Source organism: Triturus cristatus, chromosome 11 (assembly GCF_964204655.1).
Source record: "Triturus cristatus chromosome 11, aTriCri1.1, whole genome shotgun sequence".
Taxonomy (NCBI): domain Eukaryota; kingdom Metazoa; phylum Chordata; class Amphibia; order Caudata; family Salamandridae; genus Triturus; species Triturus cristatus.
Window position 1 is genome coordinate 1006209348 of NC_140594.1, and position 21737 is coordinate 1006231084.

Genomic DNA, 21737 nt, shown 5'->3' on the forward strand with positions numbered 1-21737 from the left:
CCTCAGTCTGCTGCAGATGCCCTGTAGAGATTTAAAAGCCTGTAATGGGCATCAGCTTTTCAAATCCTACAAGCACAAGCTGGAAACCAACCCAATGCAGGGTTTTCCAGCTCACCTTGTGTTCACTGTGTGATATCGACTCCTCACTGGATATTTTATGACACACAGTGGCACAATGAGCGTTTGTAGGTCTGTATCCCCTATATTTTGCGTTATGGTGTAATGTGTTATTTTAATTAGTGTTTTTTTTTTTCTTGATTCATTTATTTAGTTACAAGATTTCAGCTGTGCTCACTGGATTGGATTGGATTGACATTTGTAGAGCGCACAAATGCCGGGGCGGCTTGGCGCTGGGGTGAGGAGAGAGGGAGGACCAGTGTCAACAGAACCGACACCTTGAATCCTGGGAAACAGCCATGTTTTTATTAGCTTCCTAACAACTATCCTGTTTGGTTTGAGTCTGACTGTGATAGGTAGTTGATTCCACAGCCTGGCCACACAATGAGATAAACTCTACCACCCCATCTGGCTCTACAAACTTTCATGGCACAGATGAGACCAGAGTTAGCTGATCTGAGATTTCTTGTGGGGGCATACCAGTGAAAGATTTTTCGGAGGTCAGCAGCCCCTCTCCCATAAAGTGTCTTATGAGCCAAACATAGGGCCTTGAATTCTAATCGTTGCTGTATTGGAAGCCAATGCAACGACTTGATGGCATCCATCGTAGGGTGACCTTTGGGAATAATCAATAGAAGCCGCGCCGCAGCATTTTGAATAGACTGCAATTTTGTCTTCTGTGCTTTAGCCATACCCAAAAATAAAGCGTTGCAGTAGTCTAGATGGGATAAAACTAGAACCACTACCACCGTTTTCTTAACTCCAAAGGGATAAAAGGAAACACCTTCCTAAGTAGTTTCAAAATATAGAAGCAAGTGGACGTGACGTGATTGATCTGGGCCACAAAGCCCAATTGTTTGTCAACAATTATCCCCAAGTTCTTAACTTTGTAGGATTGTGTTGGACATATACCTGCCTCTGTTGGCCACCAGGTAGGGTCCCACAAGGACGGGCCGCCACCAAACTCCATCACCTCAGTCTTGTTTATTTTCAGATAGTTGTCATTCATCCAGCTCATGATGTGAGTCAGACATGCATGGAAGCTCACAGCCGCTGACGCCACCTGATGTGATACAGAGATGATAATCTGTGTGTCGTCTGTCTAAGACACCAACGAAAATCCATGCTGTCTGATGAGACTGGCAAGTGGGGTGACAGATGTTGAATAGAGTTGGAGACTCCGCAAGGCAGGAAGAATGTTTCAGACTTTTGATTTTCGCAATACAAAGTCTGTTCCCTGTCTTCCAAAAAAGAAGATAAGAGGGACAGAGCCGCCTCCCCAATTCCCACCACCTTCAGCCGCTGCACTAACACCGTGTGATTCACGGTGTCAAATGCAGCCGATAGGACAAGGAGAATGAGGATCGTTTGCCCCCCCATCCACCTGTCTCCGAATGTCCTCTGTTGCCATGACTAGCGCGGTCTCGGTCGAGTGACCAGCCCGAAATCCGTGCTGACTTAAATCCAACAAATTATTGATGTCTAGATAGGACGACAGCTCCTGGTTTATTGACCTTTCAAGAATCTTGGCCGCAAATGGCAGACAAGAGATAGGTCGATAATTCCTGACCTCCAGTGGATCAAGCTGGGGCTATTTGAGAATGGGTCTGATACAGGCTTGTTTCCAGACTAGCGGATAAATCCCGGATTGCAGCACTTGATTTAAGAAGGGGGTTAGGTATCTGCTAATAGCCCCGGACACCATATGCATGACAGTAGGTGGAACCGGATCCCTCGGAGATCACTCCATTGTTTCCAGGGGTTAATGCAAGGGCCAGCAATCAGGCAATGCCAATGGGCGCTCCTAGGGAGCAGTGACTAAAAACATTGAAGTCCCTGGACCAGAGCTAGTTCTATGGAGTAGAGCTCAGTGCAGTCTTAAGGCCGAGCCAAGCAAAATAGTTAGGTCACCAGAAGACTTTTCAAAGCTTAATGCAGTCTAAAGCAGTGGTTTAAATGGAAATCTAAAACTTCAGATACTCACCATCCCAGGGCACCAGTTTATTGGTAAATGTGCAAGTACTATCCTATTAGAAATAATGTCTCTCTGCTAAGAAGTGCAGGGACTCTCCCTTTCAAATGGCAAAAGTGTAAGTGCTCAGGGCCTGTAAGTACCTGCCAATTTAAAGCACTGGTCTAAAGGCTTTTCCAAGCTTAATACGGGATGATTCCACAGGGAGGGTGGTCTAAAAGAGTAGTCACTGAAACAATGCTGCTTGACATTGCTAGGGCCACAAGTAGGAATGTCAGGGAGAGTGTAGGAGAAGTGGCCTAGCAAGATGCCAAGCAACTAACAAGCAGGTTATCAGAAAGTAAGGATGGACCAACATCGTAGAAGTGCTTTAATGGTCAAATTTCCCTGAATTGTGATGGTGAAACCTTCCAGAGATGGAGATTTTGAACAATGTAGGTACTTTACGTTCTCTAATTCCATGTTTTTGGAAGTAAGGATCCCAGAGTTGTTGTCGCTTTTCTCAAATGCATGTAGGATAGGTATTTGGCGATTCATTTCAAAAGCAGATACTAAAGGGAGAAATAAGACTCCGCTGACTATAAAGCGGGAGCCGAAAACTTGAAAATCCAGGCCTCTCTCATATCTCTAGCTCACTCAAAAATGGACCACCAGAGGCTGTTTTAGGGTAAGGGCACACTGTCCTTGTTTGCACTGAAGCACACCTTTAATTCAGTGCTCCACTAGTAAATAGAGAGAGTACACTGGGCACAAACAGAATGTTTTGCCCCAGGGCAGCCGTGAACTTGACACACTGCCTATTACAAGGCAGGAGACACCACAAAGGGAAAGATCCTACTACAGGCTGATGTGATGTAGTAAGTGCAGATGCCTGCAGGGGGATGTGGTGGGGGGGGCAGGCTTTTGTCTATGGAATCCCTTTTCTCCCTGGCAGGGGTTGCCACAAGGGGCAAACTGAGTATGCACCACCTCTTTGTGGTGCATAGTCAGAGCTCCTCCAGTAAATTGTAAATTGTAAGGGAATTTATAAAGCGCTGGAATCACCCCCGAAGGGGTATCTCCACGCTGCAGAAAGGACAAAGTACAGGTCAGGTACAAATCAGTCCCGGAATAATTCCGTCTTCAGGAGTTTCCTGAATTGAGAAAGACTTGGCAATTTGCACAGGTCCTCGGGCAGAGTTTTCCAATATTTATGAGCAAGGTATGTTAAAGACCTTCCTCCTGCTCGTAGTTTCCTGTATCGGGGAACCACAAGTAGCCCTTTCCCTTCGTATCTAAGAAGCCTGCGCGGGCGACAAGATTTAATTTTGTCTACCAAACAGCAAGGACACCTACCATAGAGAGTTTTATGTGTAAGGCAGCAGAGTTTAAATTTTATTCGCTGTCGAATAGAAAGCCAGTGAAGCTGTCTCAGCAGAGGTCTAGAAGGGGTATGTGGGTGCATTTTAAGAGCCAGACGTGCAGCAACATTTTGAACTATCTGCAATCTACTCAGAAGAGATTCATTTGCAGATGCTAGAAAGAGCATTGCAGTAATCAAGTCTCCCAATAACCAGAGCTTGAATCAGGGTTCGCCGTACCGATAAGGGCAGCCACTGAAACACTCTGCGTAGGAGACTCAGAGTGTGGTAGCAGGTCAGAGAGTTATCCAGACGGACCCCTACATTTTTAGCCACAAGAGAGGGAGTAGGAGCGGCGCCTAACACAGTGGGCCACCAGTTAGGGGACCAGATGGATTTAGCAGAACCAAACAAAAGGATCTCAGTCTTAGACGCATTAAGCTGAAGAAAGTTATCTGACATCCAGCCAGATATGGCCTGCATGTAATTCTGCAATGCGTTGGTCAACCAACTCTGTTTCCATGTCAAAGGACAAAAGTAGTTGAGTGTCATCAGCATATGAATAGGGAGTGAAACCATATTCCCTAATAATCTTAGAAAGGGGGGCCCCATAAACATTAAACAATGTGGGGATTAGACAAGAGCCCTGTGGTACCCCCTTAGAAAACTTTAAAGTGTGGGAACGGAACAGACCTAAATTAATCATCCGAGTAAGCTGGTCCAGAAAACTGGCAAGCCACTTGAGTGCCTGTCCCTGCAAACTAGATTCTCCAAAATGATGGATCAGTTTCTGGTGCGAGACAGTATCAAAGGTTGCTGTCTGATCTAATAGCAGCACTGCCTTGTTGTTATCCAGAGCCATTCTGATACAATCTGTGACACCAATGAGAGTGGTTTCTGTCGAGTGGTGGGGTTTGAATCCAGACTGGGAGGGATCGAGGGTTCCTTTCGATTCAAGGTAACCCATCAGCTGGGTGTTAACATACTCTTCCACCATTTTGCTCATAAGCGGCAAGAGTGAGATAGGGCGATAATTAGCAATCACATCAGCGGGTAAATGTGCTTTTGTTTTTATAGGTAACACCTGCGCAGTCTTCCATTCAAGCAGGAGTACTCCCTCACTCAGAGAAGTGTTCAGGATGTCGCAGATAGCAGGCACCAGGAGTGAGGCGAGTAAAGCAAACACATACGCTGGCATAATATCAAGGGGAGAACCGGATTTCAATGTTCTCAACATGGCTTCTACCTGAGATATCTGTATCGCATTAAAGTGTTGAAGGTCCATCACAGACAATCTCACAGTTGAGGACAGCAGAAATGAAGAATCAAGGAAATTAGAAGCCTGAGTGAATTGATCATATATTAAGTTTATTTTTACATCAAAGTAATTGGCTATGTTGTCACATAGTTCTTGGGAAAGAGGAATTTGTGAATTACAAGCAGTGGGGTTGGAGAAAGTGTTAAGAATTTTATAGAGTTCTTTAGTTGAATTGACTGCTTGATTGAGCTTTAGAATAACATGGGCTTTCCGTGCCTTTCTTATATTCTTATGGTAAGAAGTAAGAGCTTTTTAAAAAAATGAAGGGGCAGGTTTACAAGCCCCTTGCGAGACATTTGCGCCGCCGTTGCATCACTTCTGTGACGCAGCGGCGGCGTAAACCTTGCGCCATCTTTCGCCTTATTTACAACGTGACGCATCTAGGGAGATGCGTCACGTTGTAAAGCCCTGCGCTACATTAAACCTGCAGGGTGGGCGTTCCGTCTGAAAAAGCCTTGGAAAAGTGACGCAGTGAAATCTACAAGATTTCACTGAGTCACTTTACCGACGCTGCTGCGTCAAAGCCCTGCGCCTGCTTGAAGCAGGCGTAAGGCATGACGCAGCATGCTCGGTATGGGCAGCCCCTGAGCATTGCTGGAGTTGTGTCGTGCTTGCGACACGACTCCAGCAATGCGCCGCCCTTATGCCATCAGATGCGTCACGCATCTGTTTATCCTTGCGCCACGATGCGCTGCATTGTAAATGCGGTGCATCTGTGGTGGCGCAAGGGTAAAATTGCGTGACGCATCTTTCCTGACGCATCCCTGCTGATTTGCAGGGATGCGCCAGGAAACATAACTCTGCCCCTGTGTTTCTCCATTTCCGTATGGGTTCTGCATCAAAGTTTTTCCAGGTTTTTACATTTCAATTTTTCGTTACGTAGATCCTAGGTGTATCAGGCTGCGCATTTTTTATGGCCGTTGATTTGTTGTAATTTCTGAGTGGCGAGAATATCTATCACCGTAATTACAGCCTCATTAAAGACCCTAAGCTTTTTGTCTATGTCCATATGCTCATCAAGTGTTGGAGGGACAAAGTCTTTGTTGAAGTCATCAAGAGTAACTTTGTGCCATTGTCTTTTATGGGTGTGCGGTTTGTACGCAGGTGCTTGAGATTTAACGCAGCCCTTGATCTGAAATGGAATAAAAAAAGTGGTCTGACCAAATCACAGGGCGAGGGGGATCAGCAGATATACAGGGTGAATTAGTGAGTAGGATATCCAGCGTATGATCCGCCGAGTGGGTAGGGCCTGTATTGATCTTTGCAAGGCCCAATGCCGCCATGTCGGCGAGAAAATTAGCTGTATCTCTGTTCTCAATGTCTTCACCATAGATATTAAATTCCCCAAATAACAAGGCGTGTTGAGAAGTTATTGTATGAGGGGCTATCTTTTCCATCAATTTTAAACTAAAATCTTTAAGCGGCCCGGGGGGGGGGGGGGCGGTATTTAAGAGCACCCTTAAGGCTGTTCTGAGGAGTTAAACCGATTTTAAATATACAAAGTTCCATTTTATTATCGGAGATGGAATCGATAACTGAGACTTTCAGCCCATGTTTATACACAATGGCAACACCTCCTCCTACTTTTCCAACTCTATCCAGTCTGTGGATCCGATTTTTATCCGGAAGGGCAAGAGCGATATCAGGTAGTGAGTGAGGTTTGAGCCATGTCTCCGTTAAGAAGCATAAATCTGGGGAGTCGGAATTTAGCGAGTCCGACAATTCCGTGGCATGTTTGGGCAATGATCGAACATTCGCTAGGAAACCACTCCAGGAAGAGTTTGTGTCTATGCCATGGGGTTGTATTAAATTACTTGAGGACAGACCTACCCCTGCCTGTGTGTCCTGATTAATATAACAATCTCCCACCTCTGAGAAAAAGCATTTATCACCACAACTGTGAAAATGACGGAGTCTACATGAAAGAGGCGATAGTAGTGGGGCAAGCAGCAGTTAGCTGTATAACCTGAATGAGTTCGGAAGCCGTGTAACGGTGTCTGGTCTCAATATCAGGAGCCAAACGGACAGGGGTCCTGGCTCCTGGCGATGTCCAAGCGAGGACAGGTGCAGATGGGCTTGCCTTAGGCGCGGCCGCTGCACGACGGCGCCATTAGCAGTCTAAATAACCCTGTGAAAGTGTCCTAAAAAGGAAAACTAGAGTGTCTCCTTACTAAGATGGCCGCCGGTAAGTGGCTGAAAGCCGAAGTAGGGTAAAAGTAAGTCGGTTCACCCTCCACTCAAACAGCCAAGAATTGCTACGGTGGACCGGAGAGAACCAGACTAAAGCACAAGTAAGAGAGGCAAAGAGGGCAATGTAATCTACAAAAATTAGAACAAAATACACAGGCACACAGTAATAATCAGTATTAAAACTGCATTAAAACAGCATTAGCTGAGCGTTAAAGTGCACAAAAGCTAAAGTGTGCAGTATAACAAAATGAGGTCCCCTTCGGCAAAAAACTACCGCTTAGGACACCCATAAGGCTTTGTCAATCAGGTGCTCGTCGGCGCCATTAGCAGTTTAAATAACCCGGTGAAAGTGTCCTAAGAAGGAAGACTAGAGCGTCTCCTTACTAAGATGGCCGTCTGGAAGTGGCCGAAAGCGGAAGTAGGGTAAAAGTAAGCCGGTTCACCCTCCACTCAAACAGCCAAAACAGACTCCTGACAGCTTCTTTGCCTCTGTGTTCACATCCATTATCCCCCATGCTGATAAGGGAACTCCGCTTCAGGATAGTGCCAGGGCTACATGTGTACCACTGCTATATGCATCACAGAACTGGCCGTGTATGTGTCTCTGGTCCCTTCTACAATGCCAAAGTGCCCGGAGGGTGCAAATACCATGCACACACATCCGTTATTCCCCTGGGGCACTGTAAGTAAATTGCCTCAAGTGAAAGGTTATTATTTTATTTGTGGTGGAGGCTGTAATAGCATTTGTAAAGAAGGTGATGAGTGGGGTAAGATCTTGTACAGATTACTGTTCCTAATGGTACAATTGTGAGCTGATTCGTTTGAGGCATGCAGGGTTTAGTACAGTTTGGACGTTGTAACTGTTGGCGCCGCTTCTTCGGGATTAGAGAGTTAGTGAGTGAACAGTGGTCTTGAGCTCTACGAGAGGTCTTCAGGATATTTTATTTTCATGTCAGTTTTGTGTAAATTGCTCTCCCTCATCCTCAATTTGGTCCTGTACCCTTCCAAGGTTTCTTATCGATAACAATGATAATGTACGTTAGAACAGTGGTTCTTAATCTGTGGATCAAATACGCCGTGGGTGTCTGTGAAGACTTATCAGACGGTCTGCGGCTGTTTAGAAAATTTAATAATATTAACACATTAATAAACTGTATATAAATGAATAATCAAAATTGAAAGTTAAACATTTTAAAACATTCTGCAAATGTGAAGGAATTTTAAATTGGAGGCTAAAAATTAAGTTAGTATCCTCAAATTGGTTCATAGAAGTAGCACAAGAGCATCAACCAGAATATAATATGGACAATAGGTGGCCACAATTAAATTTAGAGAAGCTACAACATTCCCATTAAATTAGAAAATAGAAAATTGTAGTTAGAGAAGATCCCAAGGTTTTTTGCCATGGCTGTGGGAGTCAGTAGTTGGTAGAGCCACGTTTAGCAGAGTGATTGTCAGTGTTAGGTTTCAGATGATTGGATCTCATCCTCCAGAAGAACAAATGAATAGAGATTGCAGTCACAGATGAAGGTGGGTCCAAGAGGGGCGGCGATCTGAGTGTTGTCAAGCGAAAGCAGCAAAAGAGAGTTCAAAGGAATTGGGCCCAAATTTACTAAAAAGCAATGCAAAGCAGTGCAGCAACCTGAGTTGATGTGCTGCGTTGGGTCAAAGGGAGGGAGCAGAACAGCATCACATCTATTAGACATGGGGCTGTTTTCCTTTCTTCCTGAGCAGGTGCACTTTTGGCTGCACAATGCAGCACACATGCAAAGTAGGAAAAACATTGGGCATTGTTGCGCCTGCATCGAGGAAGTGTAGGATTTGGGATAAATCCCTGTCTATGAATGTTAGTTTGTAGTTTACTTGGGGAAAGTAGATTTGCAGATTTGCATTGGATAGTAAATGCCAACAAAGCACTTTGCATCAGGTTTGTGTTTCAAAGTAACACAAACTCGGTGCAACGCTTTAGTAAATGTGGTTATTGATGAGCTGAACAAGCGGAGCCCAATAAATAATAAAATTTGTGGGTTTCGAGGGAAGAACCCTGTGGTACCCTAGAGGCAAAAGCATGTAAAAAGGATTGATAAGGAGGAAGATTAACTGCCTGAGAATGGTTAGAGAGGAAAGAGGACAGTCAACACAGGACTTAACCAGTTAGCTGCAATTCCACAAATGGTGAAAGAGGATAGCACGAGACACCATGTTGAACACGGCAGACAAAGAGGAGGATAAAGGCGGGAAAGCCGCCCCGGTCAGTAGTAGACATAGAACATGAGAAATGGTGTATGCCAGAAAATCGTACATAGAAACAGTCAGACATAAATATTGTGTACTAAATATTGTTTGCAAAAATATTTCCTATTGGGTGTAGACTATCTATTAGTAACCACAATGGGCAATATGTTTGTAGGTTATGATTTGGACACTATGGGGCATATGTACAAGCCCCTATTGCCACCACAACATCACTTTTACTGACATTGTGGTGGCGATAGGGGCTGCGCCTTATGTACAAGGCAGCGTTAAGCTACTTAACGTGGCTTAACACTGCCTTGGACATATGACCCCCTTTCACGCTATGGTTAGCGTGAAAGGGGTGGGCAGTGGGTGTTGCGGAGGGTGTTCCACTGTAACACCCATTCATTTTAACTCTGCCCCCTATGTACAAGGGTGGCAGCGCCAAAACTAAGACCAGGTGAAAACTGGTCTTAAGATGGTGAGACGAGGAGAAATGCAATATTTCTCCTCGTTTTAGTTTTTTCCATGTGTGCTGCCTTGTGCAGCACACATTGAAAAACCATAATGCCATTGTTTGTTTATGTACAGGGAGGTGTCCCTTCCTGTACATAAACAAACTTTAAAAAAAAACAATTTTGTCACTTTCATCTGTGCTGCATGAAGCAGCACGCTGAAAGTGACAGAATGGCATTTCTAGGATTGTTTATGTGCAAGAAGGGAGACCTTCCTACACATAAATAATCCTCCCCTGCACGCAGACACCCTTGCACTCTGGTGCAAGGGTGCCTGCGTTGGCGCTAAGTTGCTAAACTTAGCGCCATTGCAGGGGGAAACGCAAGGCAGCACCACATTCTTGTAAATATGGTGCAGCCCTGCTTTTCAGAAGTGTAGGAGAGAGGCGTTAAGCCAGTAAGGCTGACGCCTCACTCCTTTACTCTCTAGTACATATCCCCCTATATTTCTGTCACATGATATTCTGATGACAATATATAGGTACAACCCAAAAGAAATGGAGAGGAGGGCATATTTTGAACTATAGCTGAGTCAAACTCCTTATCGTAGTAGATTAGTCTCCAAATAGGTGCAAATTAGGGAATTATAGGTAACAAGTTGTAGTAGGGGATATGGCAGGTGTGAGCAGAGGGGTAAAAAAGCATTTAAAGGTATGCCAGAGGTGGTCCAATTACATAAGTGGAAAAGGGGCTAGCAGTAGCGGCTGGCGGGGCGGAAGGGCAAAAATATAAATAAATAAAAAACACTTACCTTCTCACGTCTGCCGTCTCACCTTCACTTCCTGATGAGTCCTAGAAGTAGGAGGCACCCAGGCTCCCCTAAGCGTTGTGATTGATATGAGAGCCGTGGTTAAGCGCTCAGATGGGGACTATGAGCCTTTGCATACAAAGTGCGCATGACTGTTTGGCCACCCCAAAACAGCCTGCCAAAGCGTCATGCACACTTAAGTGCATGAACTACGCCTCCCCCTGTGGCACCAGCCCCGCCCCAACCCTGTAGCTCCAAAAAATAAAATGATAATAACAATGATATTATCATTTTATTTTTCCTTTTTCCTGCTCTGAGAGCAGTGAGGCGATGCTCCTCCACCTTAGCGGAGGAGCCACCCCTGGGTGCTGGCCTGAAGTACCATTGAAAGAAGAGAAAATAGGGTCAAGTATTGAGCTTGCAAAATGAGTTGACGAAGACACATACTTCGATTCACCAAAATGTCACAGGCCAGGAAGAGGGTAATGACCTCAGGTCGAGAGAGAGAGAGAGTCCATCCATCACCAAGGTGATTGAAGCAGTTAGTGTGAAGAAATGTATAACCAATGACACAGCCATTGCCATGTCTGGGGTGAAGGATTCATGAAGCCAGATCTCAATGATGAAGGGTAAATTTGTTGTTGGGGGAAAAAAAAGTTGCAGAACTCAAGCTTATGTTAGGGGAACAAGTGAATGTTCATGAGAAGTTTCAAAAGAATGCATGAGTAGCAAATACAGGGATGTAGGATGCAGTGGGAGAAAGGCAACAATCAGGAAGACGATTGGGGTGGAGCAGTTGATGGTCAAGGCAGAATCATTACTGGTGGTGGCCGTTCCGGTAATGGACGGGCGCAGGTGGTATCTTCTGTGCACCCAAGCATCTTCTGCCCTTGCCTGCTGCTCTGACAATCAGAGACTCCCGCAATATACAACCTATGACACAAGATAGCCAGTTAGACCTGTGCCCTTGAAGGAAGCGTGGGAAATCTGGTGAAGGCACTAGACCTGTAACTGAAGACAGGATTAGTAAATTAGAAAGTAAAACCCAAATGGGGAAAAGAACAACAAAACTGGATCCCAAGTACTCCCCTTTGGCCATGCTGAACTCCTTCATGGGGCAGAGTACTGGGAAACAAAATTGGTTTAAAAAAAGGGTGAAAGATAACATAAACAGAAGAAAAAGTCGCTACAATAACAATGCGCTTCCAGCAAGAGGTCACAAATTAAAATATTTGACGTACAAAATATGGCAGCTTGGTTCTGGAACCCCCAAATGACAGAAGGAACTAAAAGAAGATGGGGGAAATAAATTATAAAGTATTAAAAACTGATAGCAGCTGCCTTTGTGCAGTCACATACTAGCGGTCTGCTGTAAGAGAGAATCAGAAAAGGATATGGATGTTCCAGGTAATGCAAGAAATATATTGAAACTTGTGTCAGATTAGAAACTGCAAGTGACACATGACATGACATGATGTGACATGACATGAGTCTTGCAGACTCGGGGTGCAGCAGCCTGTAGTGACATGAAATTTTGAGCTTGGTGGGAGAGTTGATATTTGATATAAACTGGGTGGACAGGGAGGTGGAAACTGGTCTTAACAGCAAAGGGTCGTTCGAAAAGTTACAGTGTTAATGCATGAGCTGGGTGAGACCCACACCTGAAAAATTAAAGATGGTTGTAAAGGAACAAGGTATGCTTACAAGCTCTGGATAGGAAAGACATATATTGTAAAATTCACCCCACAGACATGAAAGATCTCTTTAGAACTGGTCAGCCAGAGTCCACCTAAAACCAAGATGGAATTAGAAGAGCGGAGTGAGATGTAGGGTCTTCAACTGGGCCAAGACCAAATAAGTAGTTATTGTGGCTAGACATAAACTCACAAAACAAATCTTAGTGCTAGCCCAGTGCTTCTGCTTCAAGGAACAGAGCTGATATCCTTCAAATGCTTAGTAAATATCACTGATCAACTCTCATTCTGGCCTAGATTTACTGAGCCTTTGCATCACCCTTGCATCGCGCAAGACGACGCTGAGCAACGCAATGGATTAGCTCGAATTAAAAATAAAGCCACACAAGAACTGATTTGCGTGGCCCTGCATGGCTTTGTAAAGAAAAGTAATGCAATTCAGCAGTGTGCACTGCATTATATTTCTTAGTGGAAGGCATTCCATGGATGAAGCATGGGCATTCCTGTGCATCCACCCATGGATTTCAAGCGATTCCAGATTTACTAAGTTTGTAAAGCTGGATTTACGTGAAATTGGTAGAAACTGGTATACCTACCACAGAGAGGCATAACTAAATGAAAAATCTTTTTTCTCCTTCTTATTTCCTCTTTCTATGCGTGATGCATTCTGCATCATGCATAGAAAGAGGAAAATTCCTCTTTGGAGTGTTTTCATATGGAAGGTATACCTTCCTTCACAAAAACATTACTGCCTGTAACACAAGTACCCTGGCACACTGGTGCAAGGGGGCTTTCATTAGGGCTGGGCAGCCTCAAGTGCACCGTCGAGGGAGAGAGTTGAAGAGTGACTTATCTTAGTAGAGATGGAGCATGTCAGCTCTCACCCATTCACAAAACTCCACTAAGGAACTTTGGGGTATATTTACAATAGAAGTGACAGAGTGCAGCGTTAGCCTTCTTGGCTTAACGCCACACTCCGCAACATCTGACATTTTGGGCTGCACGGTATTTCCAAGAATACGATGCAGCCCTGTGTTTCCCCCTGCGCTGATGCTAAATTTAGCTGCCTAGCGCCAACACAGGCACCCTTGTACCATAGTGCAAGGGTGTCTGCGTTGAAGGGGAAGATTGTTTATGTGCAGGAAGGTGTCCATTCCTGCACATAAACAATCTTTAAATGGCGTTTTGTAACTTCCATGTGTGCTGCTTAATGCAGCACACATAGAAGTTGCAAAACGCCATTTTTTTAATGATTGTTTGTGTGCAAGAAGGGTCAACTTCCTGCACATAAACACTCAATGGATTTTTGCTGTTTCCACATGTGCTGCACAACGCAGCACACATGGAAACAGCAAAAACAAGGAGAAATTAAACATTTCTCCTTGTTGCGCCATGGTAAGACCAGGTTTTCCTTGGCCTTAATTTTGTCGCTGCCCCATATTTACGCCACTCTTGTAAATATGGGGCAGCGTCAAAATCAATGGGTGATACTGTGGAACGCCCACTGCAACACACATTGCCCTTCCCTTTGACGCTAAGTATAGCATGAAAGAGTTCCTTATTGAGAGGGCAGCATTAAGCACGTTAAGTGGCTTAATGCTGCCTTGTAAATAAGGCGAAGCCTCTATCACCACCACAACGTCGTGAAAAGTGATGCTGTGGTGGCGATGGGGGCTTGTATGTATGCCCCTTTGTTTTCTGCCCCGCATTGCATGAATTCTTGATAACTATGCCCCACAGTGCCTATTATGTTGAATAACAATACTAGGAATACACCAGCTTGTCCTTGATAACAAAGTATAAGATATCCACATTTAAGGGAAGCCCTGCCCATCTATCAGTACAAACATTGCTTGTGGAAACAACATCAAAGCAGTGATTGCTATTGAACTGCAAATGGTAAAGCTACTTCAGTGAAGACAAGTAAAACAATTCTATCATTTTGGAAAGATCTACGGCTTACAGTGTACTTTGGTTTGACTCGCACCTTTTGTGTGTTGCCCTTCACTTATAAAATGAGAAAAGATAAATGCGGTCCACGGATTGCTTTTTTGGCCCAGATATATTTTAGAATCTGAATTTGTGTATATTGGGCCAGAGTCACAAAGACTGTTGATTATGTAGATGTGAATTACTCTTTTAGTATTGCTGGCTATCTGGTGAACTTCAGGAGCAAGCCAAGAGGTTCACTGACTTACTCCTGGAATTCAGGAGTACTGCAAGAGTATGTCACAGCAAAATCTTTGTGAATTGGGCTCTTATAGTATAAAGAAAAGCTAGCTGATTTTAAGGTAGTGACCTGTCTCTTTATTCTCTGTTTTTTGTTTCTTTATCCAATAAGGCAAGAATACTTCTGGAAATTACTCCGGTGAAGGAGCTGATGCACTTCAAATGGGTGAAGTATGGTTCTAAGTTTTTTCTCCTCTGGACCTTCCTGTACATCTCCTACACAGTCCTTCTCACCATCTGCTGCCTGCACCGCCCCCTAAAAACAGCAGATACTCCACCTGACAAATTAACCATCAAGGTCTCAAAACCCCTATGGGTAAGAAGCCATTTATATTTCTTGAAATCTCAACTATTGTCCAACCTCATTTTACTTTTCAATGTAAACCTTACAAAGATGGTAAGTACAGATAAGCCGTCTCCATCTATGCTCACTGGACCTGGGACAACATCAATTTTAACATCAGAACTGCTCAACCCACGTTTATTTTGGAATACAACTAAAGATCCACCTCTGTAGAGATCAAGATGCGCTCATTTCACAAAGAGTACTTCTGAATCCACATCAGTGCATGGACTCCTACACACAGGTGTAGATATATAATATTTGTGAATTTACATACATTCATTATGCGCCGTCACTGGTTTCTATGTGTACTACTGAGAACATTATGGGACAGTTACTATTTTTCCAATGAGTAGTTGTACACACAATAAAACTTTGCATTGCAGAAATGTAGCCTATATAATTTTTTTGGTTTTAATTTGGATTTTTTTTCCACTTGAAAATAATTTTTAATGGGGAAAAGCCACTTCTCCTACACCCTCACCATTCCAGTCCGCTTACCACCCTAGACTTGTATTTCCTGTAGCTGGAGTAAATTGTCAACCATTTCTTTGTTCAGAAAAAGGGTTGAGAGTAAATGCCAACAAACTCACAAATCTATGGGAGTTTGCAAGCTCTGAACATAAACCATGCTTGATCCACCCATCCATACCCCATCCAATATTGTTTACTACCCCATAACTGCATGCGGGTGTGCAGTAAAATCATTTACTCCTTCAGGGTGTAACCTTTTGTAGCTAAATGACTTAAGGTCATAAATGAGCCATTACTGGTCAAAGATATAGGTTTATAGCAGTAATGGGCTCTACATCTCAAAACATTTTAATCACCTCCCTCAATATTCTGACGTCTTGTAAATGATACTATCACAAGTTTCACACTCACATTTTGTTGGTTCTGTAGCAACATTTTCACTCCATTTTCTATCAAATTGTACTTCATGATGATCTATGATGGACACTCTTTTTTCAGCATATTAAGAATTTTAGCACTGGGCATTTAAGAGCCTGATGCTTAATATATCATGTAGTCACAAAAATGCTATTGGTCGTTGGTACCCCATTAGTTAAGGAGGAGAAGAGGAGAGGACATTGGGGCAACCAATGTGAGTATTCTGGTTACTAGTCCTATACTTCAAGGACATGAGCCCTCACCCATGCTAGAATGGCATGCTTCATCATGGCGCCCCTGTTGCACAGCTCTATCACAAAGGACAGTGATGTGGGCTACAACCCTAGGCTGAGGGAAGCTGTTAAGATGGATCACAACATAGGGGTCTACCAGATATGATTGTATGACCATACAATGCATGCCTTTTCCATGTAGCCTTTACCATGCATGCCTTTACAATGCATGCTTTTACCACGCAGATGCCTTTACCACACATGAGTATGATAAGGTAAGTAAAACCCCCGTATATGGATATATGTGTGTGATATATATATATATATACGTATTACCTACTGGCGGTCGCCAGTAGGTAGTTATAGTTATAACCACGTTTCCATAGGAAATCCGCAACATTCTATTTTGAATAACTTTGGCGCCGGTTGACAAATCCTCGCGAATTTTTCAAAATAGGTGGGGCGCTACGCTCCGCTCCTACCCTGAAAGTCTCGGGGGGATTCGTCAAGCGGGGGCTGAGATAAAAGGGGGGTCCCAAAACGCGTTTTTCCCATGCATTTTTCCATAGGACCTTTAGACACAGCTACAGCCCGAACGGCTGAACAGAATTACTTGAAATTTGGCAGAGAGGTAGTCCTCAGGTCAAGGAAGTGCCTTTTGTAGGTTTGGTGTAAATCTGTTCAGTAGATTCTGAGAAAATAGCCTTTAAATCAATATATATATCTGAGCCAGCTTACGGTGCGCTTACGGTGCGCTTACCGTACGCGTACGGTGGCGTGCGCGAGCGCGATTCTGATTGGCTGTTAGATCTTAGTAAACATTCGAATCGGTCGAAACCAGGAAGCGGCGGCCGCCATTTCGTGTGTTTCACTCAGAAAAAAAAGAGTGATATCTTGAAAAGGGGGCAAGGGAGAGAGTTACAGACCCCCTAACATTTGTAAGGGGGTCAAAGAAGGACAGAAAAGTACAAAGAAAACATTTATTGATTTTTTAAAAAATCGCGGGGTACGCGTACGGTAAGCTCAACGTACGCATACGGTAGAAAAAAAATAAAATAAAAGAAATGAAATGCAGATTTAAGAGTTTAGATATTAGGGGGCTCTAAAAAGAGCCGTTGTGTTTATGAAGTGATTTTTTAGTGGTACCTACAAGTAAGTACCGATGCAGAGTCTAAGGTTCAAGAGGAAGACTCTGTTCCCTTCATCATTGAAGTGCACACCATCTCCTCTATAAATGTCTTGCATGTCGTAACGCAAGTTGTTGTGGTAAATGGAACCCATACCATAGTCACGGAGGAAAGCAGAAACAGATTTGTTGACGTGCTTTCTTGCTTTGTCAATCTGCGGACAGAAATGATTGGACCAGTTCCATTTTTGCCTTTGGCATATGTTAGAAAACACAAAGGCAGTTTTAGGGAAAAGTGAAAACAGTTGTGCAAAGGTGTCCTTCATAAGCATTTCCAGACCTACCCCAGTCAAAGTGCCTAGGTCATTGCCACCACAGTGCACTATTATGAGGTCAGGGTGTTGGATTTGCATGAAGGATTTCACCAATGGCATCAATTGGTGCCACTTTAACCCTCTCTGACCAATCCATTTAATGTCTACATTTGGCAAAGCAAGGTCTCTCACCATATCTGTTTTCTCTGCATACTTTTCACTCCAGAAGACATAGCTGTGCCCTACAATCCACACTGTGAACATCTTCAAAGGAGAACTGGATGCACTCAGGAGGTGTAATTCAGTAGAATGGTAAAAAGAAATGAAAGACAGTTTGGAAATGGAGGCATACATATTTTTTTTTTTTTTTAAAACTGATTGGCTGTTTCATACCATTCTACAATAAAAACTAGGCTGTATGTGTAAATTTATAGAAGCATGTTTTGTATTGGTACAGAAAAATGTGTTACCAAAGAACAGTACTATGGATTTGCTGTTAGGTTTGAAAAGTCAAGCACTCTTGCACTTTGAAAATGAAACATTGTCTGCTGAACTTCTGACCTGACACCACACAGCAGTGTTCCATGAGCTGTTGCTATGGTAGCAGGAAGAAGTCAAGTTGGGGAAGGGTACTAGGCAGAAGTCAAGTTGGGGGAAGGGTACTTTTGGAAAAGGGTTGGTTTTCAACCAATAGAAATGTGTGATTACATTTGAAAAAAAGGGGGAAGCACTGAGATTTGAAATTAACATGTATATGTGTGGAAAAAGAGAGGGAAAGTTTGCCATTATCTGGTTCTGCTGAGAGGAGAGAGGTGTAAAGAACAGAGATCCTGGCTCTGATAATCTGCTGTTTGAGTGCCACATTTCTTTCACAGCTAACTAATTTTAAAGGTGAGTTTAGAGTTTGAGAGGGGATGTATATGGTAAATTAAGAAATGAATACTAGAAATGGAATTCCTTTTGTTGAAGTTGTGTTTATCATTTTCTGTTTTAGGAGAAATTTAAATGTGAGGAACATGTAAAATAATATGGACTATGTTTTCACGATAAATTAAGGTGTACTGGTAAAAATAAGGAATACTTTAAGGGTTTGAGGTTGCACTCAGTAATGCAAATACATACAGCATCAGTAAGGCTGGTTGCCCTTGCTGGAGTGTAGTCAGTCACCCAGGTTACACATGGTGCTGGTCTGAAAAAGCAGTTTGGACATGTGCTTTTTTAAGAATCTGAAAAGTGGATTCAAAATGTGTCAGTCTGTAAAAGTGTTTATCACTTGCCAAAAAAAGAGTAGTAAGTGTGCTTTCAAATTGGCAAAGAAATTTCGTTTTGTGACTAATATGAAAACATGACTCTGTGTGCAAATAGGAATTACAGGCAGAAATTTATTGCGTATTGCTCTGGTGATTTCACAGTTGCATTAGATGGAAAGGGTGAGCCATTTTTTTTGTGCAGAAGCAGACTCTTAGCACACACCCAGCTGCTTACCCTGTGGAATCATGCACAGTATTCACAAGCGAGTGGGGTTTGAGGTTTCAGTCAGTAATGCAAAAACATTCAGCATCACTAAGGCTGGTTGCCCTTGCTGGAGTGTAGTCAGTCACCCAGGTTACACATGGTGCTGGTCTGAAAAAGCAGTTTGGACATGTGCTTTTTTAAGAATCTGAAAAGTGGATTCAAAACGTGTCAGTCTGTAAAAGTGTTTATCACTTGCCAAAAAAAAGAGTAGTAAGTGTGCTTTCAAATTGGCAAAGAAATTTCGTTTTGTGACTAATATGAAAACATGACTCTGTGTGCAAATAGGAATTACAGGCAGAGATTTATTGCGTATTGCTCTGGTGATTTAACAGTTGCATTAGATGGAAAGGGGGAGCCATTTTTTTGTGCAGAAGCACACTCTTAGCACACACCCAGCTGCTTAACCTGTGGAATCATGCACAGTATTCACAAGCGAGTGGGGTTTGAGGTTTCAGTCAGTAATGCAAATACATTCAGCATCACTAAGGCTGGTTGCCCTTGCTGGAGTGTAGTCAGTCACCCAGGTTACACATGGTGCTGGTCTGAAAAAGCAGTTTGGACATGTGCTTTTTTAAGAATCTGAAAAGTTGGTTTAAAATGTGTCAGTCTGTAAAAGTGTTTATCACTTGCCAAAAAAAAGAGTAGTAAGTGTGCTTTCAAATTGGCAAAGAAATTTCGTTTTGTGACTAATATGAAAACATGACTCTGTGTGCAAAGAGGAATTACAGGCAGAGATTTATTGCGTATTGCTCTGGTGATTTAACAGTTGCATTAGATGGAAAGGGGGAGCCATTTTTTTGTGCAGAAGCACACTCTTAGCACACACCCAGCTGCTTACCCTGTGGAATCATGCACAGTATTCACAACCGAGTGGGGTTTGAGGTTTCAGTCAGTAATGCAAATACATTCAGCATCACTAAGGCTGGTTGCCCTTGCTGGAGTGTAGTCAGTCACCCAGGTTACACATGGTGCTGGTCTGAAAAAGCAGTTTGGACATGTGCTTTTTTAAGAATCTGAAAAGTTGGTTTAAAATGTGTCAGTCTGTAAAAGTGTTTATCACTTGCCAAAAAAAAGAGTAGTAAGTGTGCTTTCAAATTGGCAAAGAAATTTCGTTTTGTGACTAATATGAAAACATGACTCTGTGTGCAAATAGGAATTACAGGCAGAGATTTATTGCGTATTGCTCTGGTGATTTAACAGTTGCATTAGATGGAAAGGGGGAGCCATTTTTTTGTGCAGAAGCACACTCTTAGCACACACCCAGCTGCTTACCCTGTGGAATCATGCACAGTATTCACAACCGAGTGGGGTTTGAGGTTTCAGTCAGTAATGCAAATACATTCAGCATCACTAAGGCTGGTTGCCCTTGCTGGAGTGTAGTCAGTCACCCAGGTTACACATGGTGCTGGTCTGAAAAAGCAGTTTGGACATGTGCTTTTTTAAGAATCTGAAAAGTTGGTTTAAAATGTGTCAGTCTGTAAAAGTGTTTATCACTTGCCAAAAAAAAGAGTAGTAAGTGTGCTTTCAAATTGGCAAAGAAATTTCGGTTTGTGACTAATATGAAAACATGACTCTGTGTGCAAATAGGAATTACAGGCAGAGATTTATTGCGTATTGCTCTGGTGATTTAACAGTTGCATTAGATGGAAAGGGGGAGCCATTTTTTTGTGCAGAAGCACACTCTTAGCACACACCCAGCTGCTTACCCTGTGGAATCATGCACAGTATTCACAAGCGAGTGGGGTTTGAGGTTTCAGTCAGTAATGCAAATACATTCAGCATCACTAAGGCTGGTTGCCCTTGCTGGAGTGTAGTCAGTCACCCAGGTTACACATGGTGCTGGTCTGAAAAAGCAGTTTGGACATGTGCTTTTTTAAGAATCTGAAAAGTTGGTTTAAAATGTGTCAGTCTGTAAAAGTGTTTATCACTTGCCAAAAAAAAGAGTAGTAAGTGTGCTTTCAAATTGGCAAAGAAATTTCGTTTTGTGACTAATATGAAAACATGACTCTGTGTGCAAAGAGGAATTACAGGCAGAGATTTATTGCGTATTGCTCTGGTGATTTCACAGTTGCATTAGATGTAAAGGGGGATCCATTTTTTTGTGCAGAAGCACACTCTTAGCACACACCCAGCTGCTTACCCTGTGGAATCATGCACAGTATTCACAAGCGAGTGGGGTTTGAGGTTTCAGTCAGTAATGCAAATACATTCAGCATCACTAAGGCTGGTTGCCCTTGCTGGAGTGTAGTCAGTCACCCAGGTTACACATGGTGCTGGTCTGAAAAAGCTGTTTGGACATGTGCTTTTATCAGAATCTGAAAAGTGGATTCATAATGTGTCAGTCTGTAAAAGTACTTTTCACTTGCCTAAAAAGTAGTAGAAAGTATGCTTTGCAATTGGCAATGAAATTTCGTTTTCTGTCTAATTTCAAAGCATGACTTTGTGTGCACACAGGAATTATTTTTAGATATTTAATTTGTGAAGGTGTTATTGTGATTTTCATTTATAGGAAAGGGGTTTATAGTATTTTAAGATTTCTAAAGAACATAAAAAATGTAGTAATATATTTAAATAAAATAAAGGAATTTTTTTTTAGTTTTTTTCAGGTATTGCTGAAGAGCAGTGAACAAAATTTAAGATGCCTACAAAATCCAGAGTAAAGAAAGACCACAAAAAAAACCTATATTTGAAGACAACTGGAGGACCTAAGTTAGTTGGAGATGCTCATGTTGGGAAAAAGAAAAAATCTTCTGGTAAGCAGACAAAAGATTTTTTAAAGAACATATTCAAAAAAAGGAAAAATGTACAAAATGTCTGTACTGGAAAGAATGTTTTCAATAGAAAAGGACAGGAAAAAATTGAGAATTTAGTTAATGCAAATATACCTTCTGCAACTAAAAAGATTAACTTAAACAGAAAAACAGCGTTTAAAGAGATACGTAGAAAAATGTTTCAGA

The 21737-nt window shown here is 42.8% G+C and overlaps 1 protein-coding gene across 3 annotated transcripts in view; it reads left to right on the forward strand.

The window, feature by feature from the left end:
- Nucleotides 1-21737, forward strand: part of LOC146785834 (transient receptor potential cation channel subfamily V member 6-like) — a 318210-nt gene that overhangs the window by 172227 nt on the left and 124246 nt on the right. For all 3 annotated transcript variants that reach the window (XM_085635167.1, XM_085635169.1, XM_085635168.1), the window contains one exon: nt 14471-14674. In XM_085635167.1, coding sequence (XP_085491293.1) covers nt 14471-14674 — 204 coding nt within the window. The remainder of the gene's footprint in view (nt 1-14470; nt 14675-21737) is intronic.